Source organism: Danio rerio, chromosome 6 (assembly GCF_052040795.2).
Source record: "Danio rerio strain M-AB ecotype USA chromosome 6, GRCz13ab, whole genome shotgun sequence".
NCBI lineage: Eukaryota > Metazoa > Chordata > Actinopteri > Cypriniformes > Danionidae > Danio > Danio rerio.
This window is the reverse complement of record NC_141026.1, coordinates 16881500-16904014: the sequence shown is the minus strand read 5'-3', so window position 1 is coordinate 16904014 and position 22515 is coordinate 16881500. Positions and strand designations below refer to the sequence as shown.

Genomic DNA, 22515 nt, shown 5'->3' with positions numbered 1-22515 from the left:
GATGCACCGATCCCGATACTTGGATCCGATATCGTTTCGATACCGCATATTTTTGCTGGATCGGGTATCGGTCAGCTGGTACCGATCCAAATCCGATCTTGCCCATGCGCTATATTCTGTGTTTGTAAGCCAACTAAGCCATGAAGTGAGCCTATTATAAGTCACTAGAATGGTGTCATGTAGGCTACTGTATCCCAAATGTTCTGAAGCTATTCTACAGTTTAATGTAAAGTACAGATGAATATTCACGTGGTTAAATTCATGCTCACTTCAGCTCTTCCCGCCGCTGCGCCTGTCAATCATGCCTCATTCATTCTCCATTCAAACTGCTTGTCGCATTTATGAAAACAGGAAAAACTCTCCAAGACTATTTGTTCCTGCTAGTTTAAATAATCAGTGGAGAAATGCATTTAGTTTTGCATTAAATGGGTTTATTTTGACCTGCAGCAGGAATTCATTTCATTGCTGTTTCTACATCATGTTGTGCTGTTTCTATTAGATCAGATCGTATTCGCAATAAAGGAGTAGAGAGGGTTATTACCTGCTCTTCATTTACAAAGTAGGCCTACCTGAAATGTTTAATTGGAAAAGCCTCAATAATTCATTGGACAGATCCTTAACGCACTTATTTCTTCCATTTGAGCTGCTGTTTTGCAAATTTCTGCAGATACCGGAGCGCTGCACGCTTTGTCTTTGATGCATCAAGCCATTTTATTCACGTGCTGCTTGCGCAGAGGCATTGTGCACCGCTCCATAAGATTATTCTTACAAGTTTGTTCTCCCGTCCTTCAGACTGAGTTATTTCCAAGGGGAATACTTTAAGTGCTGCGAATAGTTGTATAGCCTGGCCCCTTGTGGCAAAGTAGTTGATTAAATTAATACAAGTGAAACTGACGGGTGCATGTGGATTGACATTAACAGAAAATAATTTAGCCTAATATAGACTACTCTGAAACTGTGAATATTTCACTGTAATTTTATATATTAAAGTTTTAATTTACAAACCAGTTTGTGTTTTGAAGCTAAAACAAATAAGCAGACATTGTTTTGAACTTTCTTCGTCTCACTCACGACGAGATTTGGAGAGGCATCATTAAGTAAAACTGGCATCAGACGGTTTAGTTTAGTCTACTTCAGACCTGCAGAAAAATATCAGGCTTTAATTTATTAAAATTAATACATTTTATAAAAGAGTGATTATTTTACTAACGATGTCCATAGTAGCCTATTGCAGATTTAAAAACAAATCTTAATATTAATAAGGACAATATCACAACAAATGCTCAAAGAATGAACATGCAAGCATGTTTTTAGTTATATTGTATCATCTGTTATGAATACCTTATAGGTATACATGACATAGATATAGATTATTATAGGCCTATCATTTGAGTTTAGCACTAGAGCTACAGAAACTGCTCATTATGGTTAATTTTGCTAACAGACATCTGCCGCTTGTTAACGGAATGTTAACTGTTAATAGGTTAATATTAAAATATTATTTAATTACAAAAAAAAAAAGATTGACGTGCCTATTTTGTGTGACACATTAAATATTGCATTTTAATCTACAGATTTATTTTAGCATGCAAACAGCATACAGAACATAACAGAGCATCTTCACGCACCTGCGTTTCAGCAGCAAAACAAAAACAGAATAAACTAAATCCTGCTCTAGATCTTTTTCACTTAAATGACAAATTTATATTACAAAACAAAAACACTGACTGGATCCTTTTTAAGAACCGGAATAGGCTGTTTGTCCAATCGTTTTTTTCTCCCTTCAAATAAAAATATCAGGCTACCTCAAATAGATCACTCCACAGAAAATATGAATTTTATTAATGCCCCACTAGTTTTAAATTGGAAAACCTCTGTAAACATTTTTAATATAAGTCATTAGTTTAAAGATTATGTCTTAATTATAATTATGACTTCTTTCCTATGTCTCTGTGTGCGCGCTGCCTGTAATGAAAGACAATGACAATGAACCTTAAGGCTCTTTGTTGACTTTATGTAAAGTATTGGCTACTACATAGCATATAACAAATTTTGTTGTTTACATATGATATTGCATCAGTTTGCATGCATGTTTTTTAAGCTGTAAAATGAAAGCCTCGGTTTTGTGCGAAGTTCATTATGCAAAGAAAAACTTTAGATTTGTTTGATTAATAGATTAGGCTATGTAGGCTATTAAAAAATTATATTATATAGGAACTATTAATAACTGTAATTTTCCAAATGGAAAAAGGTTGGTTTGTTGTTGAACTCTAAACCATCAACAGCCTATTTATTAAGTTTATGACGCGGCTCCAGGCAGCACAGAGGCGATCAGCATCAGCGCTGGCTTGTCAACTCGTCTGTCAAACTGTGACCAAAAAATATCCTCCTCTCATTTATTTTTTTTTGACAAAATACATCTGTAGGCATGTGTGGTTGCACGTTACTGTTACTGCACGCGCATGTCCATTTTAAAAATGGAGGCGCACCGCACTGCCTTTATTGATGACGAAAAAAAGGTGTGCGGTGCTCGTTTTTTATGCCACTAGGAAACGACTGAATCAGCTTTTTTTTAATAGCATTATGATATTCAAGACTAAAGTCATACAGCTTTGAATGACTTGAAACATCGACCAAAAGTTTGTCTTCCATCATTTACAGCAAAAGTTCGCTGTAGTTGTCTTGGCAACACAAACACTGATGTCACCTCAAAGAAAACCCTGCCTCTGCTTTCATTTCATTGAAGAATGAAAAAGAGCGACTGAGATAACGCTTTTTCCACTCGAGCACACATAGAACGCAACGGCAAAACGTTGGCAAACCATTCACCTGCACAGTATCGGGATCGGATCGGTATTGATCGATACTTAGACTTTTGGTATCGAAATGGGATCGGTTCCAAAAAAATGGTATTGGTGCATCCCTAGTTTGGAGATATCATCATTAGTAAAACTAAAAAAAATTTAAATCTTAATTACTGAAGTCACTCAAATAAAAAAATAAAAATATTAATGATTTATTGAGAAGCTGACAGGACCAGTAATTGCGATCTCACATCATAAGTTGTTGTTTTTTTGCACTTTTATAGATTATATCTTAGCTGTAGAGGCCACAGTGGGGCCACCTCCAGGATGATGTCCAAGCATTACTCTAGTTTGCTGAACATCAGCTTGGTGTGTCTAAACCCTTAAAGGGATATTCATTTATTCATTTTCTTTTGGCTTAGTCCTTTTATTAATCTGGGGTCGCCACAGAGAAATGAATGGCCAACTTATCCAGCATATGTTTTACACAGCGGATTCCCTTCCAGCTGCAACCCATCTCTGGGAAACACCAATAAACTCTCATTCACACACATACACTACGGACAATTTTTTAGCTTACCCAATTCACCTGTACCTCATGTCTTTGGACTGTGGGGGAAACCGGAGCACTTGGAGGAAACCCACGTGAACACAGGGAGAACATGCAAACTCCACACTAAAATGCTAACTGACCCAGCAGGGGCTTGAACCAATGACCTTCTTGCTGTGATTTTGCTACCCACTGCAACCCCGTGCTGACCATGTTTAATATTAGTGACTATATATTGATGATTAACAATTAATCAAATGCATTATAGGCATTGTCTTATTACAGCCATGTGTGATGGCCGTGGCCTTTGTAATGTTAATTGCTAGAAGAACAAAGTGAAGTGGAAATCACCAATCTCACCTAAACTGTCTCTTTGGTTTAGGGATGTAATGTTATTTTTGAAAACAGAAAAAAATTCTATTTTTTTCTCAGAGGATCAACCAAAACATTTAACAAAACATGAGACCATTTATTAATCCTAACTGAGAATATTGTTCTCCTCCAACCATGAATGAAATAAATATTTAGACCATGAATATTAAATTTTATTATTCAATTATTTTCTTTTTTACTGTCCATTTGTTTCGGTCTTAAGTTAGCTTGTGGTTTAAAAATGTTGGACTTTTCTTTTTAAGTACTAATACAGTGTTTGTAGTTTGGACCTTAATAAAGTAGGAAGAGGACAGATCATTATTTAACAGATCATGTAGAAACAAAATGTAAACACTGACCAGGATATATGTGCTATTTCTTTAAGTTTAGAACATTACAGTGAAAGTCATTTAAAAATCAATCAATGAAAAGTGTTTAACTATAAAACATACAACTTATTTGTAGCCATTACAATAGCATAAAAACAACTCTCATGTTTAACTCATATTTTAAAAACCTGGCAATGGCCATGCAAACAAACTTAAGCTCTTCTCGAGAGTTGAGAATCATCACATCACCATACTGAATTGCTGAATTGCTGTCGTATTTTACAAAATCCTTTGTTCAAGGATTTAAAATGTGGAGACCAAACAAACAAAAAAAAAAAAAACTGCCACAGATAGTACCCAAACACTTATGTTGGGGATATTTACATGTGTGATGTGCTGTTGATTCTTTATTTTATATCACAACTTTCTCAAATGTAATGATGTTTGTTGACAAAGATTAAAAAAATTCAAAGCCAAAGTGCTTAAGGTGTAGATACATAAAAAATCTCTTTAAACCCCTTGAAAAACATTCACCCTCAGAGATGTTTATGTATCTTTTATTTCAGAGTGTAGATTAGATATTTTTTTTAAAACAATATTGTAAATAATGTGATATGTTTTATACATCATTGTACAAATATTTTATACATTATTTTTGTTTACATCAATGCACAGTGCTTTTGTGACCATGTGCCCCATAATGACACAGTGGAGAAGAACTCTTTATTTATATAGTCTTTATTTCTTTTATATCTTTTTTGTGCACACAAACATATTCTCGTAGCTTGATAACATTCTGAAAGCATAATGGAAAGTCTTTAATTCTTTGCTCCTTTCAATGCAATTTTTCTTCTTTCTGCTGGTTTTTCTTCTGGTTCTTGATCTTTTTCTTCTTTCTGCTGGTTTTTCTTCTGGTTTTTGATCTTTTTCTTCTTTCTGCTGGTTTTTCTTCTGGTTTTTGATCTTTTTCTTCTTTCTGCTGGTTTTTCTTCTGGTTTTTGATCTTTTTCTTCTTTCTGCTGGTTTTTCTTCTGGTTTTTGATCTTTTTCTTCTTTCTGCTGTTTTTTTTTCTGGTTTTTGATCTTTTTCTTCTATCTGTTGGTTTCTTCTGGTTTTTGCACTTTTTCTTCTTTCTGCTGTTTTTTTTTTCTGGTTTTAATCTTTTTCTTTTCCGCTGGTTTTTCTTCTGTTTTTTGCACTTTTTCTTCTTTCTGCTGGTTTTTCCACCTGATCTGCAGAACCTGCAGAATGAATAAATGTGGAGAAAAATGTGATGATACCATGTTTGCACTTGGACAAAAGGATTTTCTATTATCATCTGCTTTATCTCCAAAGATACCTAATTTCTGAGGTGCTGTTGTCCCTGATGAAACCACTCGTGTTGTAACATCTCTTCTATAGTGGATCTCTTGGCTGGATCTTGTATCAGGCACCGTGTGATCAAATCCTGGAACTCTGCAAATGTTCAGAAGAGTGCTGGTTAGTTATGCATAATCGTTATCTCCATGTGACATACAGTGTCATGTTTGAAAACTGAAATATGTAGCATGTATTATGAAAATGACTAATGATCAATGAATGATACTCTGTGTTTAACAGTATTACTGCAATTGTGTTTTTGGTATCTCACCTCTGGATATGCCAGATTTAAATGTTGGATGGCCATATTTCATATCTGCATAGGTTTCAAAGGGATAACCATTGCAGACCGCTCTGTACAGCACAAAGGCCAGAGACCACACCGTTTCTGGCTCTGCTACATTCAAGGCCACAGCATCCTCTGGTGGGCAGCATCCTCCTGTTTGGTAAAAAGCAAGACAAATTTAGGTTGAGCAAACATTTCCATTTTGGATTTACCAATCCAAATGTCAGCTTTCACTCATCACATCAAGACATCTCATTATAGCAAAGGTAACATTAAAACTCACCAGTAAATCCTTCCTGATTGACACCTTTGATGAAATCCCCACAGCCAAAGTCTATCACCTTGACTTGGTGTGTCTCTTTGTTGATCAGAAAGTTGTTTAACTTGAAGTCTTGATGGAAGACACCTCTGTCAAGACAGTGCTTGGCTCCGAGCACCACTTGGTACAACAGGCCTCGTGCCAGAGATTCACTCAGTTTGATTTTGCGAGTGATAAACTTGAGCAAGTTCTCGCAGGGTTGCGGATACTCCATGATGAGGATGTACCGATCTTTCTCATCAAACCAGTCGATCATGTGCACAATGTAGGGGCTTAATGGAGCTTGATTCAGCTGCAGGTTTAGGGCCACCTCTATAGGCAGTGGTTTGGAAACCCCAGGCTGGAGAAAAATTTAACAAAAGGTTAGGTATCTTTCAATGCCAAAATTCACTTATATTTAAGACTATCTGCATTTAAACATATGCATTATGTGCACTGTAAACTTACAACTGTGATATACCGGTCCAACATTGTCTTCTTCACGAACTTGATGGCAACCTGCAAAAGAATAATAAAATAAATAAATAATCAAATCTTTTGAGTCTGGAAAATAGTTAACAATAAACGCTTAAATATATTTATTTATGGTTTGGTGAGTACAAAAGCTGAGTGTTTCTACCTGTTGTCGAGTAAATTTATCGATCCCCTTAAACACAACACCGAAGCCTCCTTCTCCAAGCTCATCTCTCACTTTGTAAACTTGAGAAAACGGAACTGCAAAAAAGCACAAAAAGAACATGATATTGACAGAGGATGAAAGAAAAAAATTAAAATCATTTTCTATACAATCATATTTTAAAAGTCCACATAAACCAGAACTTTTATTTCAGCATTTTGATGTACTTTCAACTGAAATGGAATACGGGATAAAATTAAGTAGAAGATGCGGCTTTCTTTTTTCTTTTTTCATTCACTCATAGCAACCCAATAGTAACATGGTTAAGAATATTGCCATACAAGAATATTGCACGTAGACATCAATGGAAAGACTTGTCCCACATTGAAGATTACCAAAACAAACTTTTTTTTCAGAGCATTAATAATTCACCTTAAGAATAGCAATGTAAACTAGCAAAGAATACATTGTAAGTTTTGATTTTATGTGGACAGGAAATATAAAAAATTATACTTCTTGGATTAATATTTTACACAGCAGCTACTAGAAAAATTGGTTACAGTCAATGCATGAGAACAAGAAAAATGTAAACACTTACGAGTAGATGGACCCGGCAATGAGAAGGTTCTTAACCAGTCTTCTGGAGACTCTGTTTGATCATTCAGATCCTGCTGACCTCCTGCCTGGGAAACGGGTTTATCTGACTGAGGAGAAGGTGGACTTGGCTCAGGGTAGAGTGAATCTTTTGGACGAGTTGATGAATTTGACTCCGGAACAGGTGGATTTGTCTCAAGAGCAGCTGAATCTTTTTCTAGAAACCCCAAACAAACACAAAAAATTGGAAAATGCCACCAGATATTAGAATTCATATACTGAAGAAATCTACTAAAATAAACCAAACTAACACAAATCATGCAAAGTCCATAAATAATTACACAGACTGACAGAGTCACTTGTCACAAGTGTGATAAACAGGATTAAAATAAAATTACACTAGACACACCTTCAGCTGGCTCAGGATTTTCTTCACAGTTTGGTGGTTTGTTGCTGGATGGACCAGGCTGAGGATCAGTCTGATCGTTTACAGCCAGAGACTCAAAGCTGGACAGACCAAGCTGAAGATCAGTTCGATCGTCCACAGCCAGAGGCTCAAAGCTGGACAGAGCAGACTGAATGCCAGCCTCATCATCTACAGCAGGAGACTCAAAGCTGGACAGACCAAGCTGAAGATCAGTTCGATCGTCTACAGCCAGAGGCTCAAAGCTGGACAGAGCAGACTGAATGCCTGTCTGATCATCTACAGCCAGAGACTCAAGGCTGGACGGACCAAGTTGAGGATCAGTTCGATCATCTACAGCTAGAGGCTCCAAGCTGAACAGAGCAGGCTGAATGCCAGTCTGATCGTCTACAGCCAGAGACTCAAGGCTGGACAGACCAAGTTGAGGATCAGTTCGATCGTCTACAGCTAGAGGCTCAAAGCTGGACAGAGCAGGCTGAAGATCAGTCTGATCTTCTACAGCTGTTGACTTGTGGTTAGATGGGCCTGGCTGTGGACCCACTGGTTCTGTGTCAGACGGAGGCTGAAAAGGAGACACTTTATTGCCTCGACGTTGACGCTGATTGCTTTTTTGTACAGACAGCCATTTCCTTTTGAAGAATGCATGAAGGCTGTTCTTCTTTCTTTTTGGTTGAGTTTCTGGAAACAATGACAAAAAGATTGTTAGTTACTCCATTTTCTTTAAATTGAACTGGTTAATAAAATATTTTACAATAAACAACAATAACTGTGTGTGTGTGTGTGTGTGTGTGTGTGTGTGTGTGTGTGTGTGTGTGTGTGTGTGTGTGTGTGTGTGTGTGCATGCGCGCAGTTTTGTCTAGACACACAGATCCGGATGAACATGATTCAAAAAATTATTTGTACATTATATGCTATACATAGTGTTACTTGACACAAAGCAGCATAATAATGACACTAGGCTCACCTTTAGCTGGTTCTCCAATGGATGGATTTCCTTCAAAGTTTGCTGGCTTGTTGCTGGATGGACTAAGCTGGAGATCAGTCTGATCGTCTACAGCCTGAGGCTCAAAGCTGGACAGACAAGACTGAGGATCAGTCTGATCGTCTACAGCCAGAGACTCAAAGCTGGACAGAGCAGGCTGAGGATCATCTGTTGATGGGCCTGGCTGTGGAGCCGCTGGTTCTGTCTCAGACGGAGGCTGAAAAGGAGACACTTTACTGCCTCGACTTCCGGACTGATTGGCGTTTTGTACAGCCAGCCATATATTCCTGAAGAATGCACGAAGGCTGTTCTTCATAGTGTTTGGTTGTGTTTCTGAAAAAAAAAATTGTTATTACATTCACTTTCATTGAATAGAACTAAATAATAAACTATTTTACAATAAACAATGTCACAACATGATGTTTCCAATATAAGCACTGGCACTAAGTATTTATTCTATATAACTATAGTATTAGCTGATTTGATTTTCTTTAATTGTAATGATTTCATTCAAATTTCAAATAAACAAGTCTAATAAAAGCTTCTTTATGAAAAAATATATATTACAGGCTTGCAGTTGTAATTCTGGTGATGGTAAGGAGATACATAATTAACTATAGCTGGCTACTTGTTAAATTGATTGTGTAATTTTCAATGAAAAGGTTACAGACTGCAGTTTTAATTATTTTACTGAAAACATTTCAGTCTCTTGTATACTATAAAGCAGACATTTCATTTGCTCAATATACGTGTTTATCAGATTATACAATGTTATCACATTTCACTGAAATTAAACATAACATAACGACGATGTTCATTAGTCGATGTTGATATTGTTTGTTGACGATGTTCATTAATCGATTTTGATATAAGTGTAACGTTAGCTATTGTGATTGGACAGTCAGTGTCAAACTTTTGAACACCAATGACAACCTGTGTTGCTGGATTCATTTACCTGTTGAGCTGTTAGCCATTGCTGTTGCAGTAGAACACAATATCGACATAAGTAAAACGCAGTAAAACACTGTAAACTGTTTTCTCTTCGCTTTTTTCGGACTCTTGCTGAACTAGCCGTAAAAATGACTGTTCAAGTGCGCGTCTTCTGATGTACTGAAGTGCTGCTAGCTTGACCGCGATGACGTAATGGAATCCGTGGAATCTTTCGAACGAATTTCAAATAATGCTGAGCGCCCCATTGCGCTTTTTAAACACAAACAAAAAATGTTAACGATTTTATATATGAAATTATGAATGTAAATTAGAAGGTATTCATTTACATAAACAGATAAAAAGTTGCAAAATTTCCGAGGAAGATGTATACAATTTTAAATATTTTAAATAATTTTGATTAAAAACATTATTGCTTCACACGTTCAGTAGGTTTTTCCCATCGATATTAAAACATCTGTCAATCAACACCAACGATACGACCAATATTTAAAATGTAAACATTAGCCTATTATAAACACGTTTATAAAAACAAAGTCCTAAGTTTGCATGTTTACACACACGCTTCATTCAATCATTTATTGTATATTTATTACGATGTATTAGTAACAGTTACAATTACAGTCTGGTAAAATTATTATATTTTTAAACTGTATTGTGATATTTGTTTATTTAAAATTTTTATTTAATATTTGTACATTTTGATAATTTTGAGAATACATTTTGCAGTCAATTTTTTTATTGGGCAATTTTAAACCTGCAAATCTCCCCTTTTTTAGCCTTCTGTGTTCCCATATCCCGTCTCTGAGAATATATATTTTTAGGTTGTAATGCAAATGTTTGTCATGACATAAAAAACGTATTAGATTGTTTTTTTTTTTGTTTTTTTATCACTAAATTACGTTTGAGCCAGTTTTATGGAGTTTAACGTAATTGCTAAATTCACCCAAGTCGCCATTTTGTAATGCTTTTTCTTTCTCAGTAAAAATTCAGATATTTTTGTATAGGTAGGGGTCAGATGTGCACCACAGTCTGAAGACTATAATATGTGTTTGTCTTCTACAGTTACGATAATTGTCCATCACTATGTTGACATTTTATTTACGTAAACGCACATTTTAGTTGTCCACAAGGTGGCTCTGTTGTATTTTTTTTTTACATACACATTTTTTGTATGTAGTTTTTAAGTTTGGTTTCTAGTTTAGGAACAATGTGGAAAAAAATCTGTAAATTTCAATCTATCCTTTCTAAAAGTGTCACAAAATATCAGAGGTTATGTATTTAACTGTGGATAAATTGTAAAATGTATCAAATGTCTTTACTAATATTATTGAGAAAGATTTGCGCTACAGCCTAAAGACAATATATTTGGGTTTATATATTATATTATATTATATTATATTATATTATATTATATTATATTATATTATATTATATTATATTATATTTGTTTTATATTAAAAAGCAGATCCGTTTTTTATATTAAAAAATTAACTAATGTATAAAAAAAATTGATCCACCGATGATAAATCTTTGCAGAGATTTTCACATTTTTGTTTGCATAAACATTTTAAGACATACAGTTGAAGTCAGAATTGTTAGCCCTCCTTTAAATTTTATTTAAAGCTGTATAGAAGTGTCTTGAAAAAATATCTAGTAAAATATTATTTACTGCCATCATGACAAAGATAAAAGAAATCATTTATTAGAAATGAGTTGTTAAAACTATTAGAAATGTGTTGGAAAAAAATCTTCTTTCCGTTAAACTGAAATTAGGGAAAAATAAACAGGGGACTAATAATTCAGGGGGGCCAATAATTCTGACTTCAACTGTACTTTAAGATAATACTTTAGAAGCGTTTTTTTTTTTTTTAAATAGACACATACATACATACATACATACATACATACATACATACATACATAACTACATAAAAGGCTTGACTAAATTGAGTAAACCCCTCAGATATTTATCTTTTAAATTAATATTCTCTATAGGATGCTTCACAACACAAAATTTGTTAATTTACAGGCTAAATCATTTAAATGAATCATTCACTTCTGCTGCCTTGATTTGTTTAAAAATCACAGATTTTTTTTACAATTTAAAATGGTATCTTTGGATATTTTTTCTGCAAAAGATACTGTTGTCCTAAAAAACAACAACAACAAAAAGTAAATAAAAAATCTTACACATACCTTAGGAGCGGTTTTAAAGTAAATTTTGGCGGTTTTAAAACCTCAACTTTTCCTAATCGCGGTATACCATGAAAACAGTTATCGTCCCATGCCTACTCTGTAGCATCTCAGGCGTAACAGTTTGAGTTCTCAATTTTCGAAGTTGTGGTGTTCTTTTTGAATCACCCTGTATATATTAAATTAGTCTAAAGCCAAAACTGGTTTTTACTGATCTAATTCAACTTGTTAAACAACTAATCTTACAAAATAATAATAAGATTACAGTCTTAAAATTAATACAACTAAATGAATGTGTTTGGGAAAAATAAGAAATAAAATTTGATAATCACAAAAAAAAAACTAGTAAACCATAAATCTCAATTGTTTTCCCCTTTCATTTTATAATGTGAGCTGATGTTTAATGGCCTGCTTTTATCAAGGGTTAATAGTCTGAGGCTCATTCATTTATTATATAATCCTTTTTATTTTTTATCAATAGTTTCTGTTACCGGGCATCACAGTGGTGTAGTGGGTAGCACAATCGCCTCACAGCAAGAAGGTCATGATTGGAGTCCTGGCTGGGTGAGTTAGCATTTCTGTGTGAAGTTTGCATGTTCTTCCCATGTTCGCGTGGGTTTCCTCTGGGTGCTACGTTTTCCCCCACAGTCCAAAGACATGTGCTATAGGTGAATTGGGTATGCTAAACTGCCCGTATTGTATGTGTATGACTGCAAGAGTGTATGGGTGTTTCCCAGTGTTGGGTTGCGGCTGGTAAGGTTTCCACTGCGTAAAACATATGCTGGATAAGTTGGTGGTTCATTCCGCTGTGGTGACCCCAGATTAATAAAGGGACTAATCCAAAAAGTAAATGAATGAACAAGTTCCTGATATCATCTCATTCGTTATGCTGATGTGTAATTAATTTTCTCCATTAAGCTATTTTTATTGGTGACTCGGTTAAAGGTGCAGTAGGTGATCTGCCAAAACCGTTAGCATAGTAGCTTTAAAAACTATGCCACACATCACAAACGCACACCATAAAGGTGACAGTAGACACTTGTGCTTTGTTCTAAAGCGACTCTGCTTTGACCGGCGAGGTTCAGGAATTACACTTATTACTAAGCTATACTTACATGCTATTTTAGACCGAATATTCAAAGTAGCATGGTAAACAATAAAGAGACAGCGCCACTGGTTGACATTGTTCATAAATGAACCAATGCGATGTGAATAAAAAACCAACTTCACTTCATAAAAAGCAGGCTAGGTGGAACAGCGCTATGTACTTATGTTTTGTTGTTAAACTAAATAAAAATCCACATTATCGATGCTGTAAAAGGTCCTTTATGAAATTGAAAATAGTAACATCAAACTTTCGCCGGAAGATTTTGGTGGCCGATCAACACTTTTGTGCATATAACCCATTCGTAAAATACCAAAATTTAAATAAGCTTTGAGTGACTAAAAATGTTTTAAAACATAACATGACCTGTCTAAAAGAAATACTTCAGCCATGGTGTAATCCTTTCTCCAGCGTGCAAAAGTAACTCCATAATTGATTCAGGATTTTAAAAAGTTTATTATCAACATTTTTATTACTGCTGAACACACAAACAGCGGATTTGTCTGCATGAACAGTGGTGCACAAATGTAAAAATCTACTTATCAGAATTATTGGAATTAATGAGCCGACAAATTTTAATTGGAAGAACATCTTTTAGTCTTATGCCTTACCCAGAATATAAAAATACATAAAAATACATTGAGATTATTTAACTTAATCATTACTATTAGAATGTGAAGAGACTTTCAACCAGCACATCAAAAATGTTTCTGAAGATAATCACAATTATAATTACTAGGCCTAAATATTGTTTTATTAGTTGTCTAAATGAATGCATTAGCTACTCACAAGAAAGAATTTGGGTTATTTTTTTACAAAAAGGAACATTTACTTTGGTTTGCCAGACAGCTATCAAGTGCACATGTTTAGATAAATCATGATTGCAGAGGTTTTGTGTGCGCTGTGTAAACGAGTTCAAAACTACAGGAGGCATGTTCACAAAGCTAAATATCTAACCTGTCAACATGCACTTCAAAAAAACGATCACTGCTGCTTGTTCATTTTGTAAACTATGAAGTTAACTTAAGCATTTTGTGTTGGGTCAATATTGTGTTGGTCCAACTACCTGGGGTCCGTTCTTCGTACGTGGATTACTCAGTTAGCTGGATTTGGATATTGACAATTTGACACGATCCAGGATCGTTTCGTTCTTCAAAGCTGATCTGAGAGTTGTTGTCATAGCAACAGTTCTGCTAGCTCAAACCTGATCGGGAGCAGGTTCAATTCCAATAAAAAGGATTAGATCGGCTCAGTTCAAGCAAAGATAATACAGAAAGTATGTTCCGAATTCTGATATTTTCTTACAGTAGTAGTTATATAAACTTGGGAAAATGGTACATATTTTTTAACTATATATATAAAGTTATAGTCATTAATAAAATAAATAAAGTTATACAAATTAATAAAACGTATGCAATCTGCACCCTCGAAATGAAAGTAAAAAGACTGCCATCTGGTGCAAAGAGAAAACTTATTGAAATGAACTTTTTAGATCGCTTTAGTACAAGTTGTGGATAATAGAAATGCACAATATGTGACTTTTTTTAAAGCAATAATACATTTATGCAGTCATAAACATGTTTTAATAGTTAATATGCCAGTGATTTGATGCTTCACAAAAGTTGCAGACACCTTTTATTCATTCATTTTATTCACCATTTATTCATTCAGTTATTCATTACACCGATTAAAAAACGGCTACTATTATAAAGAAATCTTTTCTAAATGTAGAACTAAATACATTGATTTGCATTGAAATACATGATGAATACTCGCATCTTGTCTTGACAAATGACAGTGTAAAGCCTGCAGCTCAACAAATGTGGAAAGTTCTTGCGTGTCATATTTAACAAACCATTTAATGCTAATTTGATGTAATTTTGCTCACATGGATAATTGAATATTGATCAGATGATGTCTCGTTGCATTGCTGATCATGATTTCGAGGATCGATAGATCTGTCCTTCATAACACACGCAGCGATCTCAGATCAGTTAATCCAGACATTCTAATCTGATTCGCGAACTTGTTTGAAGAACCAAATTACAGAGAGATCAGTTATCACGATTAAAAGATCCAGGATCTGCCAAATAATCTTAGATCATTTAAGCGAGGTACGAAGAACGGACCCCTGGTTAGGGAATTTATATTTCCCAGAATGTTTGCCTGGGATTGAATTAAGAGATGGAAACGTTGACAATAAAAGTAATCTTAGGTGTTCAAAGTTAATAGAAAGACTTGTTAAGATTTTAATCTTTACTTCAGTTTGAAGATTTAGAAGATTTTCATGTAATGCTTTAAGTTTTGAGATTACCTTGCAGAAGCACGCATGCTTTGGGTGTTGGCAGCTTAATTAGCAATAATGCCGTTCGTTGCTTTGCTCAGTGAGCAACAACTGTCTTAAAATGAGTTCTGAGATCTCAATCAACTGTATTTGTAACTGTATCTGTATCATGAAATATGCTTAAAAAGGGCTCTTTTAGTTCATTTAGGATAACTTCAAATAAAACTAAGAGACTTTGAAATGTACGACACATAATAGACATAAATGATTTTATCAGACCTTTTAGTTTAAGTTAAATAAAAATACCAAAGTATTTAAACTTTTATTTGATAAAATCATGTCAGACCAACTGAATTTCATTTAATTGTGGAAATAGTTTTTTTCAGTTGCTGCTAAACAAATTAATTGGATGGAAATCTTGCCCTCAATTAAATTGTGTTCATCCAAAGAGTTATTTTTGTTGAGTTTGCATTTATTCATCTCACATGCACAAAACATGACTATCAAACTGTAAATTACAAACTCAGAATAGTACATAGATGTAATTATTGTTAAGTAACTCAAGTCATCTTTATGAATTTAATTCTATTTGAATAACCAATCTCTTTTGCTTACATTTGAAGATCCCATAATTGATGCATGCAAAGACCCACTCCTGGAAAACTGAGGTAAACTGTTTTCCAGAAAATAAAGGTACAGTATCAGTTTGTGACTTGGGTGCTTATATAGTCTGTAAATGTGAAATTGTATGTATATTATAAAACACTGCTTGACATGGTTTAATCATGTTAAATATTTAATTTCCAGTCTCAATATTAAACAGGGTGGTCAAAACCAAGAAGGAACAGACACCACCCTGAGTAAAGAAGTTGAACAAGTGCAGTAAATAAATGACCAAAGGAGGTAATTGTATGAGTGCAAACATATACAAAGTACATGGCAACTTACAAACTGCAATAAGATGCATATTAGATATGAATACAGTTAAAGTCAGAATTATTAGCCCCCCTGTTTATTTTTTCCCTCCCAATTTCTTCATTGATTTTTTCCCCACACATTTCTAAACATAATAGTTTTATTAACTCATTTCTAATAATTGATTTATTTTATCTTTACCATGATGACAGTACATAATATTTTACTAGATAATTTTCAAAACCCTTCTATACAGCTTAAAGTGACATTTAAAGGCTTAACTAGGTTAATTAGGTTAACTAGGCAGGTTAGGGTAATTAGGCAAGTTATTGTATAATGATGGTTTGTTCTGTAGACTATGGAAAAAATATAGCTTATAGTTTTAATGGCTTAAAGGGGCTAATAATTTTTAACCTTGAAATTATTTGTTGGCTTAGTTCCTTTATTAATCCGGGGTCGCCACAGCGGAATGAACCGCCAACTTATCCAGCAAGTTTTTACGCAACAGATGCCCTTTCAGCCGCAACCCATTTCTGGGAAACATCCACACACACATTCACACACACAATCATACACTACGGACAATTTAGCCTACCCAATTCATCTGTACCGCATGTCTTTGGACTGTGGAGGAAACCGAAGCATCCGGAGGAAATCCACGCGAACGCAGGGAGAACATGCAAACTCCACACAAAAACGCCAACTGAGCCGAGGATTGAACCAGCGACCTTCTTGCTGTGAGGCGACAGCACTACCTACTGCGTCACTGCTTCACCCGACCTTAAAATGGCTTTTAAAAAATTTTAAATTTCTTTTATTGTAGCTGAAATGAAACAAATAAGACTTTTTTATATGGTAAATATAAAAATAAAAGAAAAAAATCAAAGGGGGGTTAAAAATTCTGACTTTAACTGTACATATATTTAAACAAATATGTATTTACTTATTAATCTGAAAAGAACTTAAACCCATTGTTTAGAAAAAAGAGCTGATATAAACTTATAGATGAGTCTCATGCAGGCATTTCCTATCGGGAATGCATACTGAAAATAGGAAGCACATTCTCTAAGGTACACGTCACATCTATTGCGCACACTGATTAAAAAGCCCCTCTTATGGGTTTATGAAAATGACCTACCATGCAGTGTGTAACAGAGTAAGACAAAGAGTAAAGACAAACATTGTAGCAGATCCCAGTTGAATCAAGTCGCATAGACGCAGTGCTCTGAAGCGTGAGGGAAAGTTACTGTTATTTTCTCTAACCAAAGATGAGGCTGTGAAGAGTCAATGGTTGAAGTTTTATTAAAAAAAAAAAAATTCCTTAGCATTATAGCCCCAGTCTTGTGCTGTGTTCCTGTCATTGTTCTGACGTGTGCTTCAGCAACATTTTTATGCTTACAACAGCCGTTTGTTAAAGGAAGGATCAGAAAACTCAATAAAGGAGAGCTTTGTCAGAGCTTGACAGGCACTTTACAGTACAGTACAGTTCATGGATCAATTTCTTCCTCCATTTCACAAGTGTAAATAAGTAAGATTAAAATGGTTGCCTTCTTGTTTTCTCTAGCTTGCAAATTATGTATTTAATTGTGTTTTGTTACTTGTAACCGCTTGTACTGTATCTGGTTAACTTTCATATCGTGTCTAAAACCACGTTGAAAACACGATGCGTGCCGCTTTGTTTACGAATTTAAATGCATTTGTGAGCTTGCAATCCACTGCCGTTTGTCGTCGCTATAGCCACCGTCAGCTGTTCCTACACATGTGCGGCGGTCAAGTTTCAAAAATGTTTAGTTTTTGCCATTGGGCTCACACATAAACTTCAGACTACTTCAACAATATTGATAAGCTGTGGTGGACATTTCACTCTGTCTCGTGTTGAAGGCAGTTGACCAATCCTAACAGACTGGGTCATCGGACCAATCATCGCAGATTAGCATCGCGCTCAGAAGGGGTTTGGGAACAAATGAGTCGCTAAACGAATCATATAGGAGTTATTGGGATAATTAGGTAAATTTAATGCAATGTCAAAAACACTTTAACTTTCGTGTAATATGCATGTATATCAGCCTGTTGTTGGAGACCCCCAAAACCAAAATATGACCCTTTTTTAAGAGTTCCCACTTAGATATGCTTAGCGTTTATAGCAGGCTTGGCATGCTGTCCCGGGAGAGAACCCTGAGCTCGGAGATACTTGAGCCCAAGGCTCCAGTCCAGTCAATAAGCATATAAGCGGATTCGAGATCACGTATGTCTCGAGAGCTCCCCCTTAGAGAAGGGAGGAAAAGGAGGAGATGGGGTGGAAGGGGGGATTCTTCCAATATGAAGATAGAGCAGTTGGAAGAAAACGATCCATTTATAGTAAGCTTGGATCACTCTGATTGGATTATTACTGATTACTGATGAGAAGCCAGTCGTGCTCGTCATAGGGGCTCTTTAATGTTTCAGGTGCACCAGACATATTTACATGCAATATAACTTCCCACATCTGGCTCCATTTCTTTTCTCAGACCTAAAGTCTAAAATTCTGCTCCTAAGAGGCATGTTGCTCCCTCCTTCACAATTATCCCATCAGCCAGTTGCCCTGTGTCTAGGATATATTTGAGCTGCAATGAAAAAATGTAGAAAAGGTCTCACTTAATAAAACCTTTAAAGTTTCGCTCAGACAGGCAACATGTATTGATTGGATGTTTCAGTTTTGTCACACATTGTAGATGTTACTATATGGGCAACTGTGGACAATGATTTATAATTGAAATTGAGTACAAGTGTAGGGTTTTTATTTGGACTGTTTCAGTGACTTACTTTTTTCATAAATAAATAGTTTGCTCATTATTTTCCAAATAGCATTATTAATAACCTTACAAAAGTACATGGGAAATGTCCATTTTTTGTTTTAAAATCAGTTTTGTGTGTTGAAAGAAAACAAGAGAAACAAGATGCTGTATGTAAAAAGAGTTTATTGTTAAGCGAGAATGGATTTGGACTTGAGTGAGACAGAACTAAGAGTGTGTCTGTGTGGTGACTATCACTGTCCTGTCTTTACAAACTGTAGAAGTGATCCACCAAAGCCAGTGGTGTTGGGGGAGACGAAGTCTGCTATAAATTGATGCCGTGACCCGAATTTCAAGGGATCAGCTGTTGCCGGTTGCCGGGAAAAGTTATCTTCATTGACATCACCAGTCAACAGAACTTTTGGGGTACATATGCAGTGTGACATAAACATGGACAGTCACGTCTTTACACACAAAACACAAGAACAAATGCCAGACTCAGGCTTTGTAAATGTGACATCTGTTTTTAAAAGGCATGGTGTTTTAAGCTTGCAAAGACTTTTTTTGGGATGGAAAGGGGGGCCCAATTAAGTAGTATGTTAGAACAAAATGTGGCTGCCCACAAACCAGTAGCACAACTGCGCAAGGCACAAGATATAAAACTGTGATACAAAACTGTGGTCAGTTAAATGTGACCCAATTCCGATTTTTGCTTATATGTGACAGATCGGATCTGTTCTATAACCGTGTAAACACACACACAAAAAAAAAACACATGCATTCAGAGATCAGTTTCAGGCCTCCTTCATATGTGGAAATAAATCAGGTATGTGACAATGTGACTATTATATAAACTGTCAAATTGGACTTATTGAGGTTATTGAGGGATCACAGTGATTTTCTGGCCCACTGTGATGACCGGCTTATTAGCCGTTTCAGATTTCCAGGTGCTATCCTGTATTTTAATATATTATTCCAGTTAAGTTTTTATTTTTATTTTTTATTGAGCGTAATTATGGTGGCGCAGTGGTGCAGTAGATAGTTCTGTTGCCTCACAGCAAGAAGGTCGCTGGTTCGAGCCTCGGCTGGGTCAGTTGGCGTTTCTGTGTGGATTTTGCATGTTCCCCTTGTGTTTGTGTAGGTTTCCTCCTGGTGCTCCAGTTGACCCCACAGTCCAAAGACATGCGGTACAGGTGAATTGGGTAGGCTAAATTGCTTGTAGTGTATAAGTGTAAATGCGTGTGTGAATGTTTCCCAGAGATGGATTGCGGCTGGAAGGGCATCCGCAGCGTAAAAATGTGCTGGATAAGTTGGCGGTTCATTCCACTGTGGCGACCCCGGATTAATAAAAGAGACTAAGCTGAAAAGAAAATTAATGAATGAGCATCATTATTTAACTGCATATCAGGAGACCGTGGTTATCCATTAAAGACATGGCTGTTAACCTCCCCTAGCAGCCCACAAACTGACCAAGAGCACAGATACAATGATGCACATTCTCGCACTCGGTCAGTTGTAGATCGGGTGATTGGGCAGCTAAAATGCCGGTGGCGATGTCTTGATAAGAGCGGAGGGGTGCTCATATACCGCCCAAACAAAGTTTTCCTCTAATACATCTGTGTCTCCCACAGACACGGATACTACTCCAGACAGTTGCTTAAGTGTCGCCCACAATTGAGGCAACTCTCTCCTCAAAGTGTGTTAGCTCAGCATCTCCTGTTCCCCCACCTGTTCGGTCCACACTTTGACGGTGCGCCACTGTTCTCCTCATAACCTACACTATTACATCAGATCATTTCTTTTTTAATTTGTTCTCAGTGCGATTTTCAGACATCACTGTGTTAACCGCGTCACCTAAACTCTCTCAGTCCAGTTCACATTCTGTGATGTTTCTCTTCTTGCTTGCTTTTGCCATTGCTTTTTCGTTAAGTTTTGCCAAAGTGGAGTCATTACCATATTTATACGAGGGAAGAGGCAGTGAGGGGTTTTGCGCTCGTGCACGTGCGCTCAGTTTCACATTAATTTGCATGTACTAAGAGAATATGTGAGGGATTCCGTGTGCGCAGTGTTTCATACATCAGATTTTTTTACTGCGTACACACATTTACAGCTTTGTCTGTACGCAATGTTTTAGTATTAATTCAATGCAAGTCTTTGTACATGAGGCCTCTGGTGTGAGGTTCAGCTGTGTGCTCTGTGTTACTTTCTGTCTGATTCAGGCACACATTGATATGGCTAACAGCGCTGGGCGATATGGCAAAAAAAAAATTATTACAGTTTTTTTCATGTTAGTCAATATCAATAATTATCCAGATAAATATCAAATCTTTATATCTATCAATTTTATAGGATTTAGCACATTTTGTGAAATGTTTTAGCTGTCTCACAATATAAATAATAAAGTAATAAACTAAGGAACAATCTTAATTTAGCTTTTACTGTTTAAGTTTTCAACAGCAATGACATTACCATACAAGTTATTGTATATTATTGTTCAACATCAGAAAAAAGTAAAACAGGTTTGAAACAAGAAAAGGGTGAGTAAATGGTGACAGTATTTTCAGTTTTGGATGAACTCTCCTTTTAAATGTGAGTATGGTGAATTTAGGGGGGAACATCTTTTAATATATTATATTTATGGACACTAATTAATCATTTACTTAATGATCTACTGATTGTCGATAACTCTTTTATCAGTAGACCTTATCGATGACAGATTAAGCATGGACATTTAAAGGTTTAGTTTCACTAAATTGCTAGCCAAAGTTGAGAGATTGTTCCCTTCCAGCAGGGTCACTCTTTTGTTCCATTGAGAGAAGCTAATATTTGTTGTTTGGCTTGGGCTGCCTAAGTGGTCTTTCTCCAGCACCAGAATTTTATAAACATTTTTTAAAGATAATTTATTCTGAATTTGTTAATTGTTTTAAATTCTTTAGTAAATTTTCATTTTTTAATTGTTTAATTGACAGCCTGGCTCTTGTTTATGTTACTGGCTGTCTGGACAGTTTGTAACATATGGGGGCTGGTCTAGGTGGTAGACCTCGGATTAGTAGTTTGGATTAATATTGATTTGGAATTGTTGATGGTTTGTTAAGAGTTACGCAATTTTGTGTAATTTCGGTCGCCTATATTGCAGTTAACTGGTGTTTTTGTTCTTTTTTCTCTGGTGTTGGACAGGACTGATCATCTTGATTTGCAGCAGCTGTTTGATTCAGGGTAAGTGGCATTTGATTACATGTTTTTTTGGGGGGAAAAGGGAATTGGGTGGTTTATAGTACAGGGGCCTGTTTTAGAAAGGAGGTTAAGTGAAAACTCAGAGTATTTTAACCCTTAAATGAGAGAAACTCTGGGTTTTCCGTTTCAAAATGGCAGGTTTGTCAAACTCGAGATAGCAGGGTAAGTCAAGCCTGTTTCTGAAAGAAAGGTAACTTTAACTCAGAGTCAGTTACTGTGGTAACTTACTCTGTGAACCTAACCTGGTCATGAGCAGGTTTTATTCTCTAAACTCAGAGTTTCTGTCGGTCTCCTCCCCTTTTTTAAAGATGAAGCGGTATTTCTTGTCTTAGCCTTACGTTTCCACCCATTTATTTTAATGCTCATTTTGGAGATGCGCATAAAAACGATTGATGGAAACGTCATGATGCAGTTAACTTTTAAAAA

The 22515-nt window shown here is 35.7% G+C and overlaps 1 protein-coding gene and 1 long non-coding RNA gene across 9 annotated transcripts in view; one reads left to right on the top strand and one right to left on the bottom strand.

The window, feature by feature from the left end:
• Positions 1-19281, top strand: part of LOC147836287 (uncharacterized) — a 59355-nt gene extending 40074 nt beyond the window's left edge. For 5 of the 7 annotated variants that reach the window (XR_015493387.1, XR_015493385.1, XR_015493384.1 and 2 more), the window contains 2 exons: positions 5392-5535; positions 5740-5861. This is a non-coding gene — a long non-coding RNA (uncharacterized LOC147836287). Of the gene's footprint in view, positions 1-5391; positions 5536-5739; positions 5862-12261; positions 12345-15792; positions 15838-15976; positions 16073-19136 lie in introns of those variants that run through there. The other 2 variants (XR_015493382.1, XR_015493388.1) reach the window with 2 other exon arrangements.
• On the bottom strand, positions 4778-10068 carry LOC137490187 (uncharacterized). 2 transcript variants are annotated; one of them, XR_015493381.1, is made up of 11 exons: positions 9592-10068; positions 8619-8969; positions 7640-8332; positions 7235-7447; positions 6640-6734; positions 6468-6518; positions 5985-6360; positions 5687-5854; positions 5396-5511; positions 5116-5297; positions 4778-5074 (listed from the first exon to the last, which is right to left on the bottom strand). XR_015493381.1 is itself a non-coding variant. In XM_087256871.1 (10 exons), exons 1-9 carry the CDS (start codon positions 9638-9640, stop codon positions 5396-5398), a joined length of 2112 nt encoding a protein of 703 aa, XP_087112997.1. In that variant the 5' UTR covers positions 9641-10068; the 3' UTR covers positions 4778-5297. The 2 variants fall into 2 exon arrangements, 1 of the variants encoding a protein (XP_087112997.1); XM_087256871.1 differs by having other exon boundaries at positions 4778-5297.
• Positions 19282-22515: the final 3234 nt, after the last annotated feature.

What these genes read in the sequence shown, in the direction of transcription:
- LOC137490187 (XM_087256871.1), bottom strand. Translation starts at nt 9,640, where the DNA reads ATGTCGATATTGTGTTCTACTGCAACAGCAATGGCTAACAGCTCAACA. An exon ending in AATGGCTAACAGCTCAACAG is followed by an intron (nt 8,970 to 9,591) that starts GTAAATGAATCC and finishes TTTTTTTTTCAG; the next exon opens with AAACACAACCAAACACTATG. An exon ending in TGGACCGGTATATCACAGTT is followed by an intron (nt 6,361 to 6,467) that starts GTAAGTTTACAG and finishes ATTTTTCTCCAG; the next exon opens with CCTGGGGTTTCCAAACCACT.